Genomic DNA, 23,244 nt, shown 5'->3' on the forward strand with positions numbered 1-23,244 from the left:
ATATTTGTAAGAATTATTGTACAATTTTCAATATTCATATATCTCGTATATATCACATATCATATCCTATTATTTTAAAAATAAATGTATCGACGTATCAAATACGTGTCGTATCTTATACACGTATTGTATATATGCATCACAATTTATTATTAATATTTAAAATATTTTTTCCATTAATTTATCTTATTCTAAATAAACTCGTGTTAGCGATTAATTTATCTTAATCCAAACATGATTTTTTTTGTAAGTAACAAACATTCTCATATACACAACAATACTCATGACGTTAAGATGTGCTAAAGCTTAATTTTAGTTGACTATTAAAAGCAAATACACTGAATTTGACTTATAAGCTATCACAAGACTAATGTGAAATGAAGTCCTACGTTAAATTAAGCTACAATGCTTCAGTTATGGATAATGACGACTCTGCATGTTCTGAGGTGAAATTGTAAGCATGATCATAGAGAATGATTATTGAGTTTTAAGTGAGTTTTAAGCGTAATTTGGACTAATCAAATTACTCTATGTTGAGACATGACTCAAAAGTGATCATCTAATTAATGAATGTTCAACATATATTATTTTATGTAAATTATTTAGCATTATCAAATTTAATTCAGAATTTTCATTATTTGTGACAGATAAACTGAAAGGGTTTCTTTTTCTTTCTTATATTGATCGTAATAATTAAATATTTTTTCCCTAAATCATTCTACTGAAAAGATTAAACAAGAATTTTCATCCACAACACTAGGTTTTTCTTTGTTCTTTCTCTTCTGAGTCGATGCACTGCACAAGTTGCATCACTGAGCCAGTCCCATTGTGCCACCTATCCAACTTCCACACACTTACCACGTGCCATCATAGAATCTACCATTGTTATTTCTGTGCACATTCCAACCACCTAGAACCTTCTTCTACTCTCTTTCTTACTCATAATTTTCATTCTGTTTCATATCAAAACCCAAAATTTCGCTTATTCCTAAATCCCAATTCTCCCTCTTCACCAATCATAAACGAAAGCCCTAACCCCCAATTATCTTCTACTCCTTTTCTCTCTCAGCGATTCATCTCTCTTGAATCCAATTCATGGCACCTATGGGTCCCGGATTCCGATTCCACCCCACCGACGAAGAGCTGGTGGTGTTCTACCTGAAGCGCAAGATCACCGGAAATCTGTCCCGGTACGACCACATCGCAGTGGTTGATGTCTACAAGCTCGAGCCCTGGGACCTTCCCCGTTAGCATTTTGCCCTTTTCTGTGGTATCGAATTGTTAGCAATAGGGTTTGATTCCAAGGATTCAAAGTGTTTTTTAACTTATTTCGGTTTTTCAGCTCTGTCGAAGCTGAAGACCAAGGACTTGGAATGGTACTTCTTCAGCGTGCTGGACCGCAAGTATGGAAATGGCTCCAGGACCAACCGCGCCACCGAGAAGGGCTACTGGAAGACCACTGGGAAGGACCGCCCTGTGGCCCAAGGCGACCGCACCGTGGGCATGAAGAAGACCCTCGTGTACCACATCGGTCGAGCCCCACATGGCCGTCGCACCAATTGGGTCATGCACGAGTACAAGATGCTCGATGAAGAATTGACTCGTGCTGGCACAGTGCTGGTATATCTCCTTCTCTCTGTTTTTTTTTTTTTGTCTTTGATTTGGTGTTTTATTGATACTTATTCTAGGTGAGGCTTTTTTTTTTGGGGGAGAAGGATGTGTATGTGGTATGTAGGATTTTCGAGAAGAGTGGTGCTGGACCAAAGAACGGGGCCAAGTATGGTGCTCCCTTGGACGAGAAGGAGTGGGATGTGGATGAGGAGAATGAGCAGAAGGAGGCGGTTCCTTTGCTGCCGACTGGTCATCATGTGGTGGCTCCCTTCACGGAGATTCCTCCAACCGTGGTTGCTCCTCCTTTGCCCGTGACAGATGCAGTGGCTCCTCCTGTGGTAGCAATTGATGGTCACTTTTGGGATGGTATCGGGGTGGCTCCTCCTACGGTAGCAACTGATGCTGATTTTTGGGATGATATTGGGGCCTTTTTGGAAACTAACGACCTTGAGGGGGTATGTATTCATCGTGTTGTATGTGTCCCAAATAATAGGGTTGATATGTGAGGAAATAGTCTATATAGGGCTTGGAATCATTATTTGTTTTTTCTTTAAATGGACGTATTAGCTGAATTTTCTGTGTGCAGGTAGGATGAGTTCTAGTTCCAAGGATTAATGTTTGTGTTATTGTTTTTATGTTTGGATTTATTTTTACATTGTCGGCTGTGGTGTCTTTTTTGTAATTATTTTCTTCTCGGACTGTGTGCAGGTATTTAATGTATCAATATTGTTGTGGGGCCTTTATTTGGGTTCCTATTTGCTCTAATGTTGTTTGTGTTGTCCTTTACGTAATATCGATTGGAAGAGGTCTTCTTGGTTTCAGTCCTTTTGGAGTTAGTATGTAGTATATATCGTTGGGCACAGTTTTGTTTTCCCTCAAGAGGATGCTGAAAACATTTTAGGAAAATATTGAGTGTGAAGTTTAGTATGATTTTGGTGCACACAGATCTATGTAGTTGTCATCATTCACTAGTATGTAGTCACGTCACTGGTTTTGTCAATATTACGGCTTTTCTAAACAATTTGTTTGGTTATTTATTAATTTTATTTATCCGTAAAACGTGTCTGCGGCTCTTGGTGTTTTTTTTTTTTTTTAAGTTGGTTGGGTTGTTTTCTCTGAATGACTTGGTGTTCTCTAACTAAATAATGTCTTCAATATGCAGGAACTTGATTTGAGTGATATGAATGGGGGTGTTACTTTTCCATCATTGAACTTTCATCACGGGGAGTGTAGTACCTACGCTGAAAATTCCCAAGAACTCATCAAGGATCAGGAGCCATTGACGGGCATCTTTGGAATTTCTGGGCCTGAAAATGGCCAGCCTCTTGATATGGCTGAGCAACATGACATGGGCACAGGTTCAGTGAAAGATGAAGACAATGGTGAGCAGAGCGAAATTGAGAATCTTCTCAATTTCAATGATGCATTGGATAATATGGATCTGGATCTATATTTTGATGCCACCCAGATTCTTCCAACGGCTGATGATGAATCATTCTTGGAAACCAATGATCTTGCAATTGGGAATGAGGGTGATCTCGTTGAGGCTGATCCTTCTGCGAATGATATTATGCTAGACAAGTATCTTGCACTCCCTGATGATGATGATGATATTTGCAAATATATATCTTTCGATTATTCTCAGGTTCCAGAGATTGAAAACTCTAATTCCAACCAAGGATCACCTTTAACCCAGCAGGTTATGACAGACTCTATCTTTATAGTCATTTGCCTTGTAGATTTGTATTATAGCTGTATATTGAACATTTTTGGGTCATTGGTAGACTGTGGAGGGAGAAACCGCAAATAAAGCTGTGGTTGGTAAACATGATTCTGAAGCACAAACCAGCAATGAGGCTTTTTCTGTGCAGAATACAGAGGATGCAAAGTTGGCAGCACCAGGTAAAACTGCTGTTCACTTTACATCCTAGTTCGTCAAGGTTTTCTTTTATTGTGTACTCCCGTGCGCATAGTATGTTATCCACTCAAAATGTTATATTCTCAATTTTTTTTCATTAACTTAAGAAATTGTTTTTTTGGCAGGAAATACAAACCCATTTGTGAAGCAGGCCTATGGATGGTTAGCAAGCATCCCTGCGGCACCTGCACATGCTTTTGAGTTTCCAGCCAAGGACATTACTCCTGGTATTCATGGTGCAGCTCAGTCTTCCCATCCAGCGCATATAACTACAGGTATGATCAGCATAACAGACATTACTTTTAGAGGCAATGCGATGGATTGGCCCATGGGCAAAATTGGAGGATTTAACACTGCAATGTCTACTGAGTTTTCTCAATCGGATGTTAATTGTGCTGCTTTCATACCTGTTTCTGGCAAGACCGCATTTGTATTGTCACATGGCTGGATTTTTTTGACGGGTTTCTCAGTTCTTATTCTTTCACTTAGTTTCAAGATTGGAAGCGTCATGTATACTGGTAAGTGACTACAAAAAAGGTTGGATACTCCAGAATAAGCTGCAGTCATTAAGTATCATGTAGTGTTTTATGGTACTCTCACTCAATGACTAGGATCTCGTGACTTTGTAGATTTGTTTATGGTACCTTATAGTCGAACTGATCTATGCATTCTTCGTGGTAACTTATTCTCAGAGTTCCATCAGATAGAGTAATACCGTCTTCATTCATACGATTCCTTAGATATATTATTGTTACATACTTTTTCAATAGTGTAATAGATGCAAAGTTTTCTGACTGGTAGAGGCGGTCCATTATATATATAGATGAACATGTAATTTCATTCACGTATTGTATAGTCCGGAGTGGATCCTCTAGTTACAGTTAATGTTCAACCTGTATTTATACATCTCTTTTCTGTTAGACATTAAATGCGTGTGGGTTTATTTCATGTTCATTATGTACGGAAACGGTAATGGGTTTTTTCATGATTAATTTTGACACCACGATTTTGCAAAAAATTGGACTCGATTTGAGGTTTAATTTGGTAAATAAACACTTCGTTTCAATAATCTGTAACCAAAATGAATTAAATGAATTTACTGTGTATTTTCATACAATCCGTTGAAATTAAATATAAGGGGAGGAAGTTGCAATAATTGACAAAGGATCGAACCGCGTAAGTGTTATTAGTATATGACACTACTAAATGCATTTATAATACGAGAACTCGCACCTTTGAAAAAGAGTGAATCCGTCCACAAACACTCAAAACAAATTAATTTTTCGGTACTTTGCTATAATATTGAAGATACGAGAAATACTTAACGAGATTGAATATTTACTAAAATAAAATTTGAAGGATTTTATATTATTAAATTTCGTTTTCAAATGGGAGTAATCTTATTTTCTTTACAGGTGAAATATGATGTATAAGTAGTGGGTTTAAGTGGACATTTTATTTTTTTATCTTTATTTCAATTTTGGAAAAGTAGAGCAAAAGTCGAGTTTTTGATTAAAACATTAAACCGTATTAATGCAAAAGTATAGAGCTAATTAATAAGGGCCAGGGTATCAATTTTTAGTTTACGAGAGGGTTCTGATGGAAATTAGAGTTTATTTTTAAAATTTATAGGTGTTTATTTTGAAAGAAGTCACGTGATAAAGTTTTTAATATAATTAATATAAACAATGATATTTAATTTATTCAAATTATTTAAATATTATGTTTTCATTTTATTTTCTCATAATTATTTATCAATTCGGTCAAAAGTAGGTCCAATCCTACTTGATTCAAGGTGGATTCAAATTGACTTGGTTCAAAGTAGACCGAATCTAACTCAATCTGAGGTGGGATCGACTTAACTCGGTCTGAGATAGGCACGATTCGACCTAGCAGAATGTGGACTTGACTTTAACAATTTGATGTGAGTTTGTCACAACTCGACCAAACGTGGAGTTTGATTCGACTTAACTCAATCTAATGCAAATGCGACTTGCTCCAATTTGAGGAGGACCTAACTCAACTCAGCTTAAGGTTTGCTTGATTTAATTGAGTTAAGGGTGAGCCAAACACAGTTGAGTCCAAGATAAACCTAAATCGACTTGGTTAGAGGTAGGACTAATTCAACTTAGTATGAGGTAGACCTAACTTGATTTAGCCTAATGTGAGTCCAATTGACTTGGTTTCACGTAGACTAATGTGGGCTTAACTTGACTTGATCCGATGCAGGTCTATATTTCTTAGACAAAGTTAATTTGATCTCTTTTATTAAATTGGTGAATGCTATTTGAAAGGTATCACATGTCAAAATTTAAAAAGTGTCATTTGTTAAACTAGAAAAATTTCAAGATAGAAGATAATTTAAATTTTGACATATGACACCTTTCAAACGGTGTTAACATCAATTTAATGGAAGGAATTAAATTGACTCAGCTAAAAAATATTGTGACTCAATTGAGTGAAAAAAATAATAATATAAGGATCAAATTGAATCATAACCTTAAATTTGGGGACCAAATTAATAATTCAACCAAACAATTACCATATACATACATTTGTGGTAGAAATATTCATGGATACTATAAATTTATTTTATTGATATAAAGTTCTAAATATTCATGCATCAAGATTTGTACAATCATTTCGATACAAGACTAAATGTAAGGATCAACACTATGTGATGTAGTTGATAAATATAATAATGTCTCTTAAATGTGTTGAAGTTTGATCATAGATTTATATGCATAAAAAAAACATTCTTTGAAACGTCAATCTCTTAAATAAATATGAGTATTTTAAAAGATTGGTTATTGGTCTGTAGCTAAGAATCATCTCAAATTCATAAAAAATAAGGATCTATTATACATTATTCATTGTTTAATGTTGATGTATTGTTTTTGCTTTATGAACCTTTGTGAAAATAAAGAAAAAAATACTAAATTTTTATTATTTATTTAGAAGGAGATTAAGTGAAAAAGAGAATTTTATGAATCTTTTTACAAAAGTGGTTGGAGACTCACGTCAATCAGAGATAAAATCAATTTAGAGTATATAAGTGGGTGAGACCTCCATTTTACAAATCGATTTTCTAGAATTGAGTTAGACTTAAAAATTTACTTCTTAACATAATATCATAGTCATTATTAGAACCTGTTCTAAAGAGGTTTGGATGTGTTGGAAGTCTCATTTTCTCCTAAATATCTAATTAACTTATGATATTTTTTTTAATTCAATATAATAGTAAGATTTATGTATATTTTTTTTAGACTTAATTGAGTTTTAAGTCTCTTACAAATTTGTATATTTTTAATTGAGTTTACTATTAATTTTTGTTTTGTTTTATTGAGTACTTTAAAATCTTATATTTGTCATTTGAGTTTCTATAGTTTAATTTTTCTCTTAATGGGTGATATTTGTTGTTAATTTCACAGTCATCTTACTTATTTGTTTTTGTTTGTGAATAAATGCAAGATTGTGTGATTATTATAAAATGATATTGTAAAACCATAATTTTCAGTGAGAACATGATTGTCACTACCTGTAACTTCAACCAAGAGATTGTGACTTTTGTTACTATTGATGTAATTAACGGCGAATGAACTTTATTATTTAATATATTTATAATCGTAATCATTTTATATTAATAATAAAATCTCATATTTTTTAAGTACGTGAAATTGGGAAAACAAAGTACCAATAAGAATAAAAGTCACATCATCAAATTAATATAAAAATCAAACGGGAACTTAATTGAAAATTATAAAAAAAAAATGAGCGTTCAATATATATGAAAGAATTAATGTTGATTGAATTAAAAAATAAATAAAACTTAATTAAACCTATGTTTTATTATATTTAAGCGAATAAATTTATTAGACTTTAAAACGAAAGTCATTGGCTTCCATATATGGGACGACTCGATCAATTTTCATCTAGAAGAAGTAAGGAAGATGTTAGAGAATATTTTATTTTGATATCTTTACTGAAATTCAAATGAATGTTTCCAAACTCTTATTGATATTACTTATTCATTTCTCACATTCATATCCCATACTTCTACATCCATTATTGTGATTTTATTCCAACAAGAGAATGCTAATCCATACCCTAAGACACTTGTTGAGGAATCAAAAGTGGACCTTTTAGTGATAAATATAAAACTTACCAATGTATCCCATCATGATTCTCAATAAAAACAATGTATTTATTGATTCCCTAACTAGTACCTTTTAAGACACAAATTTCAGTATCTGCTTTGGCATTAAGGAGGAAGGCTTGTTACATTTCTCCTGGGAGCATGGTATCACCAGGTAGATCACAAACAGCAATTCCCTAAGATGAGAGTTTATATATTTCAGATGACAGTTATAATCATCATGATATAAGCATAAATAATTAATAATACTGCGATATGATGATGTTTACCTCGCCCGTTAGGTGAGCCACACACCTCTTCTCAGCCAACAACTCAGCTTCGGTCTGCAAAATATTGTTAAGAATGTATAACTTTGAGTCCGAATCTTACATTAAGTAAAAATAAGATATATAATAAGAAATAAGACTTATAAACTTGTTGTGTTTAAAGTTTGCTTGTGACTCATTAGTACCGAATCTTTCCGGTGTATCTCTTTAAAATACCTAATAATGATATCAGAATTGATGGTTTATCCAATAAGATTAAATTTTGATAACATGTCCAATTTTAAAATGGTAAACTAATTTCACCCACAAACATGAGCACCCAGATAGCTTGCAATTAATTAAAAATCTCAAATGGTAGATTATAGGTGGGTATAGCTCAGGTGGGAGAATGTTGAACTGAAGATTTGACGGTCATGTTTTAAATCCATATTTTCACTGTATTTTTTTTAGCTATTATGAGAAATTTGTTTTATTTAAAGAACTTAGTTTCTTATCTTATCTCAACATTCTTATAAATATGGCTAAAACAACATGAATAAAAGTTAAAGTGTATAAATAATGGTATATAATGTATGATTTTTCATCCTTACCTTTTTTATCCGCTGCCAGAGGTAGTCATCAATTATGACATCCTTCACAAGTTCATAATCACCATCGCCCTAATGGATAAAAGCTTTCGTCATAGGAGGAACAAAGCAAATTTTAGAAGTTAAAAAGAATGAAGAATGCAGTAAACAAGCTTACCTTTGATCGACATGGCATACTGAAAACAATACCCTCAGCTATTCCATAAGGATTTCCATTGCTATATACCTGCCATTACAATTGCAAACTTTTAGATTGAAATAGTAACCAAGAGAATAAAAAGGGAACAAATGATTAATGAAGGCTGTGCCATGTTTAAATTTGCAAGAAAAGAATTGGTTTTTGGCCCTTCAATTAAGCTTTGAAATGGCATATTCCAGACATATAAGAGCTAATTTTATTTTCACTACACCAGAAGTAAATGCATGAGGTCATTCAGTGATATCAACTTACACCAGAAGAAAACCAATCACCCTCAGGAGTAAGAGTTACTAAAGATCGAATGGCATCAACAATTGATACAGAAGTTGATGCTGCTGATGATCTTCCCCATTTTTTAATAAGTGCACCACCTCTCTACCAATCAAACAATCACTTGTTAGCTTTTAGCACAAGGAAACTAAATACCCTTTACCTCATGTATTTAGCTATGGATGCTACTTACAAAATATTACCTTTTGAACCTTTTCAGTGAACTCTTCCTCCAACCACCTATGATCCTTAACCACCTCTTTGACTGGCAAACCATCAATTTTAGCATTTAAGAAGTCGGGGACCTATTAACAAGATAACAAGGTAACACCATGTCATAAAAGAGAGTTAAAGAAATCCAGTTCATGCTCATAATTCTTGTAATGATCCTTCAATGACCTGAGTAGTTGAGTGGTTTCCCCATATTGTCACATTTGACACTTTATCATAGAAGACACCTGCCTTGAGGGCTAGCTGTGAATTTTATTGAGACAATACAGAAAAGATAGATGTTAGTTTTCTATGGTAGAAAAACTTTTAAGAAGATGAAATCTATAAACTCGTTACCTGACATTTTGCTCTGTTCTCGTCTAAGCGAGTCAAAGCATGGAAATTTTTTGCAGGAATGTTAGGAGCATTCTTCAAGCATATCAATGCACTGCATTAAATACACATGAGCATTAACATAAACAGATACAAGTTGTAACTTCCTGTTTACACATGGACACTGAAGCTTACTTTGTATTGCAAGGGTTTCCCACTACTATAACTTTGACATTACGGGAGGCCACAGCATTCAGTGCTCTTCCCTGTTGTGATAAGGTATAATGTCAGCATAACTAACTGTGCTTTAGCAGAATACAAAAATGGTTTTAATTTGAATATCATTTGACCTGCGCTGCATAAATCTGTCCATTTATGTCTAACAAGTCTGCTCGCTCCATTCCAGGTCCTCGAGGCTTTGCACCTATAAGCAAAGCCCATTCTGCATCTTGGAACACTTCATAAGGATCAATACCAATACTCACCTCCCTCAACAAAGGAAACAAAGAGTCCTCCAGTTCCATTGCAACACCTGCAAGTTGAATCAGAACATTAAGAATGAAAAACATCAGTCTGTGTTATAATACTCAAGATTAAGTTGTATCTTGTTTCATTTAACAGAATAACAAAAACAATACATTAGCTACTCTGACCTGAAAAGTCAAATTCAAGTGAAGTTGTTACTCAAATTCCAATTATTGATTGAATATCTCATATCTCTCAGTAGCAGATGCTATGCTTTAGGTTTTCTTAAATGAGAAGAATCATGGGGGGGCAGTAGAGTAAGAATGAGAAGTTTGATGGTAGACTGAAAGTTTTGTTAACAGGGAAGTAAATTGGTGTGACGGAGGCCGAACCACTCACTCCCCCCTTTTTTTTTTCAGTAAAAGCAGGCGTGCAAAGGCATCACTACACAAGAATACAATCCTTCCCCAAATCTGTGTACAGACAGAAGCAGTGTATTCATTAAAAATTGTTGGATGGCTCTTTTATTTCTTGTTATGTATGTTGAAAATTTGAAATATAAATCAAAACGCCACTTTGGAAACTTAAAATATTCAACTCAAACCACAGACACTTGCTTCCTCACCTAGCCTGCTCCATAATTTTACAACCCTTTTTTTCCACAGACATTCATTGAAAGTGAAACAGACACTGTTCAGATTAAAAGGTTTTAATATACTGGCTATGTTATTTTTTTCCTTAGAATTGTTGATAGATGCTTTGCCTTTATTTATCTCTTTTTCTAACATACTGATGGACCATTCACAATTCTCCAATTTTCATATTCTTGCTTTATTCATATGTATTGCATGTGGTATCAATTCTCCCATGACGAAGGTCAAATGGACCGAGTCACAATCGAATGGTGACACTTGGACGGTTATACTCCTAAGTAAAAGGAGTTACGCCCTGACTAATAACTATAGCTTTTGGCCTAGTGGTAAGCCGGTATATTCACCGCGTCAACACAACACTCATAACACTAACAATGATCCTTCCATCAAATTTCTCATTGCAACTTTAGCAACCAAGGATGATTTATTTTTATCAGCCCAACAATATGCCAGATAGTTTCACATTAATGTCACTTGTAAGCAACAGTTTCTACAGCTTTGCCACATACTGATGCACCATTCACCTTTAGTTAGTTTTCTACAGTTTTTTTTTTTTTTTCCATAGCCACAAAAGAGTCGGAATGGAGTAGGATGGGTCAGTTTTTCTTATTATAGGTGGAAGATATACAACTAATAACAGATAGATACCAAGGTTACGAAAAAACCGATGCCATATTTACCATATGCAGAAAGCTAACCTTCAAGAGCTTGGATTGACCGTTCTGATCCCAGTAATTTGAGAGCAACAGGTTGATCAGGACCAAAAACTTCACCAGATGCAATCTGATACAGTAAATAAACTCAGGCTGTAGAGTCTAACAGTATTGTGTGATCATTGAAGGTAGGTCTTATTTAAAAATCTCATAGCACATGCAAAATAAAATTATCTTGAACACTCCAGTACATTCAATTTTGTTTTCATGATAAATTCAGTTTCTATTTCATGAAACAACAAAGATACAAGAATGTGGTGATTCGAATAAATCTTCAAACTATAAAGCTCAACTTTTGCATAAAGTAGTGGCTTAGCTTTCGATTTGTTTAGAGAAGAGATGACAGTATCAAGAGTAAAATAATCCCAACGCAAAAACACATATATGGTCAACAATACAAAGTTATGTTCATCCATGTATGTGATTTATCACAATAAATTTATCAATCAATGAAAGAGAAAAAAAAAATCCAGTTTTGAAATGGCTACACAACAACTTATTCAGCAACATCAAACATATAAGAAATAAATTTTATGATATGCACCTATTATCATTTCAATGACTTTAAAAATCCTAATCTGAGAGTACTGATACAACAGCAAGGACAAAACTTTAGTCCACTGGTGAGATTGACTACCCAAATTTCAATCAGAGAGTACTGATATGGTAAAAACATTATTGTAAATAGATAAAATAAAAGAATGATAAGTTGAACATCTGATGTGCTTCATTGACACAATTCTTATTTAAGTCCAAGATATACTCACTTTGAAAAGTAGATGATTTGCAATCATTCCAGCAGCACCTGACACTGCAATGTTAATTAATTTCTTCCAGGATCTTGTCTCTTCTTCCTGCAAAAATATTGGTCAAATATTTCAACGACACATACAGCTCAGATTAACAAATTTAACTGTAATAACTTAAAAGAGCCATTAGATTCGTATGCACATGTTTATCCTCTAACTGTAATACCTGTATATAAACCTAAATAAATACAGCAAAGGAAATTATGCAGCAACATGCCCATTACATCTAATAAATTTCTGCTCCGAAGCACTAAACAAAACTCTCAGGAAACCACAGAAATCAATCTGTAGTGGGGAACTCACTCACTAAGAGAATCGTGGACAACATAAAAACATGCAATTTGAATTAAGACAAGCTAAAACTAACAAATACACATGGTTGAAAACCAGAAGAGAGGGGAAGGGACACTCACAGCCCTCAAATCATAGGTAAGGCAGAAGACACCATAGCACTCAGCCTTACTCTTAGGATCCAGGGTTTTCACAGCTGGCACCTGAACTTCACTGGGAAGTCAAAGGAGGAAAATTCAATGAGACCCAAGAAGCAGAAAGCTGAAAATGTTGAAAGAAAACAATAAAGTCACTCACTTTGGTGCAACAGAGCAGGAAATCCTAGCATGTTGAGTTCTATGAAGTGGCGCAAAAGAACAGTGGCGGTGTCTGGGGAGAGTCCTTGATAGGAAAGAGAGCTGGGATGAGTGAAGACGGGGTTTTGAAGAAGTGGGGTTGAAGTGTGTCACAGCCATGGCAGCACAGCACAGAAAGTCTCAGAGAAGAAGTGTAAAAAAAGGCACCTTTTCTGCTTATGGAAGAGTAAAAGGAAGACTTATGAAGAACTTGGTAAAGGGTATGTGCATACAAAACAAAGACGAAGTAAGATAACGTTTGGTTCAGAGATTGCAAGGTGGGAGGGAGATAAGTAGAAAATGGAAGGTAAAATTGGAGGGCATGAGAAGAAGAGGATCATTTGAAACTCAGTATAAGGCCATGGAAATGACACATGTCAAGCATGTCCTATCGTCAAATTAATCTCCTTATTCTCACAAATTATTGGATTGTATACAATACAAATACTTTATGTAATAGATTAATAAAATATTATGATCTAAGTTTTATAAGATAAGGTCTCTTATACTTTGTGCATATTGTGTGTAATTAAATTGAATGATGAATATAGAATATAAGGCTCAAATTTTAGTGGCACCAGCATGCATAATGTCACGTGACCGATGCATACCTTTCTGCAATTGGCGCTCTGGTATGTATAGTCCTATGATCTGCTGTGTAATTAGAAAAAAATAAATATAAGTAGATTATTAAATGAGTAATAATAGTGATAAAATTTATTTAATAATTTTTCATTTAAGTTCGTTTTATCAGCTAGTCTTGAAAATATTATATTATCATTGAATACTTTTTCATAATAAAAAATGTCATTATTATATCCTGATAAGAATAAACAGGTGGAAGGGTAAAAATTGGGATATATTGCTGAGTATGATCTGATTGGACAAGAATGTTTGGTGTCACTTGTCACTTTTTAAGTTATATATTTGCTAAAATATAATGTATGCCTGGAGAGAGGGATATAGGCATATAATTTAATAAACAATTAATATGGTATTGCATAAGAATTAAGAACATATATAAAAGTGTATTCTTTGTTAGAAACGAAAATTTAACTGGGTAAAGATAAAAAAGAGTAATGTAAAAATAAAACAGACTTATTATTCAGATAACTCCTATAAAGAAAATAAATAAAAGACGATGGCGTACGATGTTAAATCCTTAAAATATTGAAAAAGTAAACAGGATTAAAATTAAGATAAACCGGTTCTCTTTGCTAAATAGAAATTGGAGAATGTTAACCAGTGTCCTAAGGACACCGGTTAAGGAATCATTAATGTACATTAGTACTATAATTCTTACGTTAAAAACTGAAATAATTAAATACATTAATTAAAATAGTATAAATGCATATTACATCTTTTTTAAAGACAAAAATATCATTTTAATTTTTAGACAATATGTTTTTGATACAATTAGAACTTTGGAATTTTTAAAGTCTCTAATCAAAATTGATACTTTAATTGTTTTTTTTTTTTATAATTTTAGATGTTCAACACTATTTTTTTTCCTGATTTTTTTTTTAATTTCAACTTTTTTATGTTTAATTATATTTAAACATTAAAATACATTTATTTTATTATTTTATTATTTTTATTAATAAATATTAAATACATATGTACATCACTTATGGGTATTTTTGTCCTTTAATTAAAATAAAATTGTATTAATAGTTGTTAGGTCAGATTTTAATTAATATCACACTTAACTATGTACTTTTGTAAAATTTCGTGTATATTAACTATCCTTAACCGGCACTGATTAGCAAGACCCTATAGAAATAATTATAATAGAAATAAAAATTATCAAAAAATATTTAAAATAGAAAATTATATTTTAAAAATAACAATATCAAAAATATAAAATTTTAATAAATAAAAAGTTATATTTAAAATAACATGATTAGTAAAAATTACTTTATAAAACACTAAAATTTAAATATTTTAATTTAATTTATCATTTTAAATTTTCTATTTTAATTATTCAATTTATTATAAACAAATCTAAATCTAATTCTTATATTTATATTATATATCTATAGTTATATATTAAGATTTCCTCTTTTCTATATCCATATTTCACAATTCTAATTTAATCTTTTATAATATAATTTTTTATTAAATTTTTAAAACTTAATCGTTATTTTTACATGTTTTTATAAAACTATATTCTTTCTTTTTTCCTATTTGTTACTTTTTATTTATTTCTCTATTAATCTCACATTATTTTTAACAAATATCAATTTATTTTTTATATTAACTTAATAACATTATAATATTATTAACTTTTACTTAAATTCGGAATTGTTTTGGTTATTCTATCTTTTATTTCATTAAAATTTTTGTTTATGTTTGAAGTTGGTGAATAATGCTACTAAATGTTCATGTGTACCACATGTCAGATCTAATATTTTATATTTAATTTTGTTTTTATATTCAATTTGGTATCAATTTTTTTAACATGAACCAATATTGTTTCTTTTCAAATTGAGACAAAATTTAATTTTTATATTAAAATTCACATTTTTTTATTAAATATATTAAAATTTTCATCATTAAAATTTTTATATAAAAATTAAATTTGGTCCCAATTTCAAGAGGGATAAAATTTGGACTAAATTGAACAAAAATAACAAATATGGAGACTAAATTGAAAATAAAACATTGACTCTTACAAGTGATATGCGGCTGGGTTAACATGTGAACATTTAAAAAAAATGAAAAATTTTTAAAAGTTAAAAAAATGAAAAAAAAAATGAAGTGGTCACTTATCATTATCATCAATGAGTTAAACAGTATTAGCAAAAATGATCAAATTAAACAAATTTAACAAAAATTATGACCTATTTGAGCAAAAAAACAAAATTATGACTGATTTGACAAAACTTGACAAAAATTATAATCAAAAAGGTATTTTAACCTTTTTAATAAATATAAATTTATTTTGTATATTAAGTATTCACTACTAAAAAAATTCATATTTCCTGCGAATTTTGTTTTGAATTTTTTTTTTTGTAGGAAATACTTACAAATTTTGTTGTAAAAAAAATTGCAAGAAATTGCTACCAATTTTCTTGCAAAATATTTTGTATAAAACACTTTTCGCAACAAATTTTGTAAGAAATACCTGCAAATTTTATAATTTTGTAGGAAATGATTACTCACAAATTAATATTCTTAAAAAATGGTAGAAAATGTCTTTTCTTGAATTTTTTTTTAACAAATTTGCAAGAAAAATCCCATGTAATATGAGAATTTTTAGTTGTGATTATATTAATATTTGACTATTAAGAGATAAAGTGTAGTTACCTTTTTTTTTTAATCCTACAAAGTGGAAGAGAACAAAATAAAAATAAGAGCACAAAGAATTAATTTGTATCTAAGTTTTATTCTTAAAAAAAATAAAAGAAAACATGTAGAAGTGAAAGATGAATAGATTACATAAAAAGTTTGAAAGATGATGAAAAGAAAAACATAAAAAATATATGAGTAAACTTTTTTATTCTTTATTAATTTTAATTTTATGTTTTATTATTTATTAATATTAAATATTATATTTTATAAAAAATTAATAATTTATCTAATTTAAATTTTCATCAATATAATATTATATATATATTTAAAAAAATTTGAAAATTTTCTTTTAAAATTTTTAAAAATTTTGGAAAAATTATGGCCTCGTTAGTCAAACTAAGATCCATCCCTAATTATATTATAGATTTGTTTTTGATAATGCAAAAACAACATAAGTTATATGACATGTTAAAAATAATAATGATATTTTAACTATTTTTTTTTATCTAATTATAACTCATCACTTCAATTACTATTGGATAATCACATTATTTAAAAAAAAATTAAAAGATGACTTAAATGCTAAACTAAAAGTAAATCAAAATATTATTATTCATAAAAAAAATCCAGTCAATCTGCATTACCACCTCTAGTTCTTATTCTATTTAACTATAAATTTATGAACCCGTTCGCATTACCATCCAGGTAAGTTATCCTTCTATTTAGCTATAGATTTATGAATTATTTACTGTACATAAATTTAAATAACGTGTGTATATAATCCGGTTATCCGCAAATAGACGAATTTATATATTAGTTTACTTATCATTAGTCATCATGAAAAAAAAATGGCTTATGCTTAGTCATACTAAACTGAAACAAATATTTAAAATTTTAAAATTATTTTGTAATCTAATAGCTATTTGTTATGTCAAATTGTTTAGTAACAACTTTAAGTATAGTATTTTTAAAATTTTTATATTCTTATTTAACTGTTAATTGTAAAATTTAAGATAATATAATCATTTTATTATTATTATCATTATTTTATTTCACTTAACTTTTATGTAAAAAATAAATAAAACGGAAAATCTTATAAATACTCTATTAAAGTGCACAATTTTATTACATTTATTAATTTCATAAAAAAATCATTAAGATTAAAAAGTGAGAATAAGGGAGTGAAAAAGAAAGAAAAGAGAAAAAGTTGAATTGTTTGTTTGTAAATAGAAAAAGGTAAAGAAGTAAAAGTCGTCATTCTCCAATATTCTCTATCTAACAATTAAAATTCCCATTTTGTTTTTCATCTCTACTTTCAATTCATATTAAGGTTAGAAAATATTTTTAAAATATAACAGACCTAATAGAAATCAACAATTATTGAAAGGATAATGGAGTATTAAGAAGAAGAAAAAGTACAAATTGCGTGAAAATGAATGTGCGATCCCAAATTAAAGTGGATTACAAATTTATTTGTTGTCTATTTGTATAATTATGACCTTTGATTATCACGAGAAATGAAATAAGGTCAACGGGATGATCAAGTAGTTAATTAAAAATGTGTAAAGGTAACACTTCAAAGGATGAGGAAGGTGAGATATTGTTAATTTTGTCTCTATATAACTAGGTTTCAGATTCTTTTTTGCATTTGATTTTTTTTAGAAAATTGTATACAAAACATTGAAAATATTTTTTTATCATTTTCTATTTGCACTTTTTTTTTACTAGACTTGTTTGAATATAGAGAAAAAAAAAGAGTTTTCTAGAATGAGATTATTCTTACCTATTTTGAAAGGTTTAGGAGATAAGATAATATAGTCCATTTTTTTTTCAATTATATATATACTTAAATTTATTTATTTTTATTTCCTATCTCTTTTACCATTAATTTTTAGTAAACCAAAAAAAAAAATCCTCTTTTTTTCCTTCCCTTATCTAAAATGAAATTAAAATTTCATTTTAGTTATATAAGACTTATATAAATTCTAGACTAATATATATTATAAAAAACTTAAATTAAACATATTATATATAATAAAAGTGATTCACATGATTTAAGGATAACAACATTAAAATGGAATAAATTCAACTAATCAACCCATTTATCCTTTTTAATTGAATTTATATGTTATTTAATTAATGTCATCGACATAATTTTTATTTATTTATTAAGTAATAGTTGTGTAATTTTATGTATTTTTGAACATTTGAGTAATGAATTGTTTTTTTATTTTTTACTTTTATTAATAAATACCAGTGATTAATTTTTTTGTTAACGAATAAGTTGAATCCACGATCTTTCTCGTCTTTTCTTCTAAAATTCAAGTAAAATCAAATTCAATTTTATTCTAATTTCTAAATATCTCTGAATGGCCCGATTGATGTGTCATTATTATAATTGATGTCATTATTATGATCATGATGTTAAGATATGTCAAATATTATATTAGCTACAATTTATGCATTATTATATTTGTAAGTAAATATGTGCACTCATTCCTTTAATAGATGAGGAATTATAGTACTCTTGTATGTATATATATGGTACCCTATTCTTTGAAATAATACATCATAATTATTCTTTAAATATTTCTATATGGTATCAAAGCCAAGTTAGAGTCTATCCTAGCAAACTTTCTTGGACATTCTGTTCCACCCGATATCGGGTCGCTAACAGACCACCAACTAATTTCTTGTCCCACGCACGAGATGAATATATCTCGGCGTGAGGGGGTGTGTTGGAAGTCTCACATCAACTAGAGATAAGGCCATTTCATAGTATATAAGTGAGGTGCAAATCTCACCTTACAAGCCGGTTTTGTGGGGTTTAGTTAGGCTTAAAGCCCACTTCTAACATATAGAAAGATTTAAAGAATAATTCTGATGTATTATTTCAAAGAATAGGGTACCATATATATATATATACATACAAGAGTACTATAATTATAATTCTTCATTTATTCAAAGAATGAGTGCACAAATTTGCTCACAAATATAATAATGCCTAAATTATAGCTAATATAATATTTGACATATCTTAACACCCCCACTCAAGTTGGTGCATGGATATACACTCCACATGCTTTGTTCGATCATGTTTGCATCGGATTGTGAGTAATTGCTATAGCCGATGTATTATCACAGTACAAACTCATAGTTTCATTTTGTTTAAAGCCCAAATCTGATAGCACATTTTTAATCCACAAAAGTTCACATACACCTAGTGCCATGCCTCTGAATTCTGCTTCAGCACTAGATCTTGCTACTACAGGCTGCTTTTTACTCCTCCAAGTTACAAGATTCCCTCCTACAAAAGTAAAGTATCCAGAGGTAGATCTTCTATCATCTTTTGAACCTGCCCAATCTGCATTAGTATACCCTTCTACTTTTAAGTTTCCATGATTTGAGAACAAAATTCCTTTTCTAGGAGTGGACTTTAAATATCTCAAAATCCTCTCAACAGCATCCATATGAAGCCTTCGTGGGTCATGCATAAATTGGCTAACAACATTCACTGCATAGGTAATATTTGGATGTGTATGGAACAAATAAATTAATTTTCCTACCAGCCTTTGGTATCTCCTTTTGTCTATGTTTGTTGAATTTGAGCATTGAAAGAGTTTATGATTTTGTTCAATTGATGTATCAATTGGTTTACTCCCAAGCAATCCAGTTTCTGATAGTAAATCAATAGTATATTTTCTTTGACATAGAAAAATACCATATTTTGATCTAGCTACTTCAATACCCAAAAAATATTTAAGGTTTCCAAGTTGTTTCATCTCAAATTCAGATGCAAGGTATTGTTGTAAACTAGAAATCTCATCTTGATCATTTTCTGTAACAATCATGTCATCTACATATATAATCAAAGCTGTAATTCTTCCTTTACCTCTCTTAAAAAATAAGGTGTGATCAAAGTTACTAGCTCTATAGCCAAAAGCCTTCATAAACTTGGTAAACCTTCCAAACCATGCTCTTGGGGATTGTTTTAATCCATATAGAGCCTTCTTTAATTTGCAAACCTTCATTCCAATTGAATCTGTCATACCTGGTGGATAATCCATATAAATTTCTTCTGAAATTTCTCCATGTAGGAAAGCATTTTTCACATCAAATTGTAGAAGAGGTCAATCTTGGTTTGCTGCTAGTGACAGAAGTATTCTCACAGTATTGAGCTTGGCTACTGGTGCGAACGTTTATTGGTAATCTACACCATAAGATTGAGTGTACCTTTAGCCATAAGTCGTGCTTTATACCTCTCAATAGTTTCATCAGCTCTATGCTTAATTGTAAATACCATTTGCAGCCCACAGTCTTCTTCCCTCTTAGTAAGGACACAAGATCCCAAGTGTTATTTTTTTCAAAAGCTGCCATCTCATCAACCATTGCTTTTGTCCATCTAGGATCTGCCAAAGCTTCATGTATATTACTAGGAATAAAAATTGAAGATAATTGAGGTACAAATGATGCATATGACTGGGGTAACCTGTGAGATGACACATATTTACTAATGGGATATTTAACTTTGGCTTGGAGGTCTGGTTCATATTTAGCTGGAGGTTGACCACGGTTAGAACGGGGTGGAAGATTATATTGGACAGTAGTAGACTCAATGTTTGGTGTGTTGGTGGTCTCATGTAGACAAGGATCAATTTCATGATCGGTTTGGTCTAAATTAGTATTATCAAGGGTAGGATCAAGAGAAACAATTTTATGATTAGTTTCAACTACATTAGTATTATCAGAGATAGGATTAGAAGGTACCTCTGAAGAGTCAAGCCGAACCTGTGGAGAAGATTGAGCCAATTGATTAGGATCAGAAGACATTGTATTATCCAAAGCAGAAGTTTTCATATTTAGGATTGGCTCACTTCCTGCAGAATGATCCTCACACCATAATTTATCTTTACAATATAATTTTATATCTAGGATATCAAACATACTAACATCATGATTATGCACTTCACTTTCATTGTCGCCCTGAAGTGTAGAATCAACATAAAAAAAAAACTATGCTCATTAAATGTCACATCCATAGAGATATAAAATTTTCTTTGATGGTGGATGGTAAGCATAATAGCCTTTTTGAGTTGATTCATACCCAACAAAAACACATGTTAAAGCTCGTTCTTCAAGTTTTGTAAGTTGATGTGAGTGTAAGTGAACATATATAACACATCCAAAATTATGAATTATGAGGAGGTAAAGAGACTATGGAAGGAAGGATACAATGATCAGACAACACATCAAAAGGCCTTCGAAAGTTAAGCACACTAGAAGGTGTTCGATTAATCAAATAAACTGCAGATCTCACAGCCTCACCCCATAAATGAGATGGGACATTACCATCTATCAAAAGTGATCTTGTCACCTCTAATATATGTCTATTTTTTCTCTCAGCCACCCCATTTTGTTGTGGTGAATAAGGACATGTAGTTTGATGTAAGATGCCTTTGGAGTTCATGAACTTGATTAATTCAGTCTTAAAATATTCCCCTCCATTGTCTGATCGAATGACCTTAATATGTGTATTAAATTGAGTAACTATCATGTGATGAAAGGAACGAAACACATTACACACATCACTTTTATGTTTAAGCAAATACACCCAAGTTACCCGAGTACAATCATCAACAAAACTGATAAACCATTTTTTCCCATTATGTGTAGTGTAGATTGTGGGGCAGGACCCCAAACATCTGTGTGTATTAATGAAAAAGGAAAATCGGTTTTTTTATTGCTTAAAGGAAACACAACACGATGACTTTTTGCATAACACAAGTTTCACAAATAAAATCAGAAATATTGCATTTATGAAATAGTGATGGAAATAATTTTTTTAGATAACCAAAAGAGGGATGTCCCAATCTTCTATGCCATAACCAAATTTCCTTTTTGTTTTTATCGTGTATGTGTTCATTCGCAAGACAAGCCAACGTTATCCTAGATAATACAGTCCTTCTCTCTCTACCACTACCAATCTTCTCCTTGGAATGAATGTTCTGAAAAAAACAATGGGTTGGATAAAATAAGGCAACACAAGAATGTGATTTGGTTAACTTGCTGACAGAGAAAAGATTACAATTCAATGTAAGAACAAATAAAAATTAGCTTTCTATATTGTAGAGGATGTCGGTGTTTAGCTCTGATACCATGTTAGAAGTGAACTTTAAGCCTAACTCAACCCCACAAAACCGACTTGTAAGATGAGGTTTGCACCTCACTTATATACTATGAAATGGCCTTATCTCTAGTCGATGTGGAACTTCCAACACATGAGACTCAACAACAAAGGTTCAATGGAGGAGTGAGTGCAACAGAGAAGAAGACATAATGGTATCAGTGTCTGTCGTGGTGGCGACAACATGGTACAACGAGGGAGTATATTTGAGTTCTTTTATTCTTAACATGGAGCTGCAAGAAGCAAAAATCAAACTATTTCTGTTTTGTTGGATCTTTTGGATGAACCCATCGAAAAGATGACCAAGGGTATGGCATCATTGTAACCAGGATACCCATAATGTTGATGTCACCAATAAGTATAGTGATTTCTTTTAGTGTTATTACGATTTCCACTTTTTTTCTCACCTTGGTTTGTTTGTGGGAATTTTCATAAAGGATAAATAAAATCATTTTTTCTGGTGTAACCGTAGAATTCGATAAAAATTGCTTTGTCAAATTAATGTAATGCATCAATGAGATCATAAACTATTTGAAGAAGATGTTGATTTGAAACAGGTGCACTAACATTTTTCAATTGATAAAAAAGATTTTGAGTCGATTACAACACGATGTATTTGTCTTAGAGTGTGTGGTCGCGTTGTTTGTGTGATTTTTTTGTCTTAGAGATTAGATCTACCATGTGTATATGTAAATCTTGTAATTATTGAGATATATTGAAAATCTCTAATTGTGGTATACTAGAAAAAATCGGACGTAGATTCTAAGGAATCGAATAAGTATAACTCTCTTATGTGTCATATCTATTCTTCTCTATATTTTTGACATGATATAAATGCTCCATCCAATCAAACTATTTTAATTGATTCAATCAGCAAATATTTTATCAAAACAGTTCCAAAATTGTTAAAACTGAATAAAATTTGTTAAAATCAATTCACCCTCTTCTTA

The 23,244-nt window shown here is 31.2% G+C and overlaps 2 protein-coding genes across 4 annotated transcripts; one reads left to right on the top strand and one right to left on the bottom strand.

The window, feature by feature from the left end:
- Window positions 1-913: 913 nt before the first annotated feature.
- On the top strand, window positions 914-4,451 carry LOC114191703 (NAC domain-containing protein 78-like). Of its 3 annotated transcripts, none has more exons than XM_028081057.1 (6): window positions 914-1,270; window positions 1,343-1,620; window positions 1,689-2,066; window positions 2,774-3,310; window positions 3,396-3,513; window positions 3,655-4,451. In XM_028081057.1, exons 2-6 carry the CDS (start codon window positions 1,504-1,506, stop codon window positions 4,053-4,055), a joined length of 1,551 nt encoding a protein of 516 aa, XP_027936858.1. In that variant the 5' UTR covers window positions 914-1,270; window positions 1,343-1,503; the 3' UTR covers window positions 4,056-4,451. The 3 variants fall into 3 exon arrangements, with proteins under 3 accessions (XP_027936858.1, XP_027936856.1, XP_027936857.1); XM_028081055.1 differs by having other exon boundaries at window positions 914-1,246; XM_028081056.1 differs by having other exon boundaries at window positions 916-1,246; window positions 1,716-2,066.
- A 3,029-nt stretch (window positions 4,452-7,480) lies between these two features.
- LOC114192784 (malate dehydrogenase [NADP], chloroplastic) lies at window positions 7,481-13,184 on the bottom strand. The gene is made up of 14 exons (XM_028082599.1): window positions 12,779-13,184; window positions 12,604-12,694; window positions 12,149-12,235; window positions 11,367-11,451; window positions 9,901-10,082; window positions 9,746-9,816; window positions 9,575-9,665; window positions 9,407-9,481; window positions 9,211-9,312; window positions 8,990-9,112; window positions 8,696-8,764; window positions 8,542-8,610; window positions 7,955-8,008; window positions 7,481-7,861 (listed from the first exon to the last, which is right to left on the bottom strand). Exons 1-14 carry the CDS (start codon window positions 12,934-12,936, stop codon window positions 7,808-7,810), a joined length of 1,311 nt encoding a protein of 436 aa, XP_027938400.1. The 5' UTR covers window positions 12,937-13,184; the 3' UTR covers window positions 7,481-7,807.
- Window positions 13,185-23,244: the final 10,060 nt, after the last annotated feature.

This window comes from Vigna unguiculata, chromosome 7, assembly GCF_004118075.2.
Source record: "Vigna unguiculata cultivar IT97K-499-35 chromosome 7, ASM411807v1, whole genome shotgun sequence".
In the NCBI taxonomy this organism is placed as follows: Eukaryota; Viridiplantae; Streptophyta; class Magnoliopsida; order Fabales; family Fabaceae; genus Vigna; species Vigna unguiculata.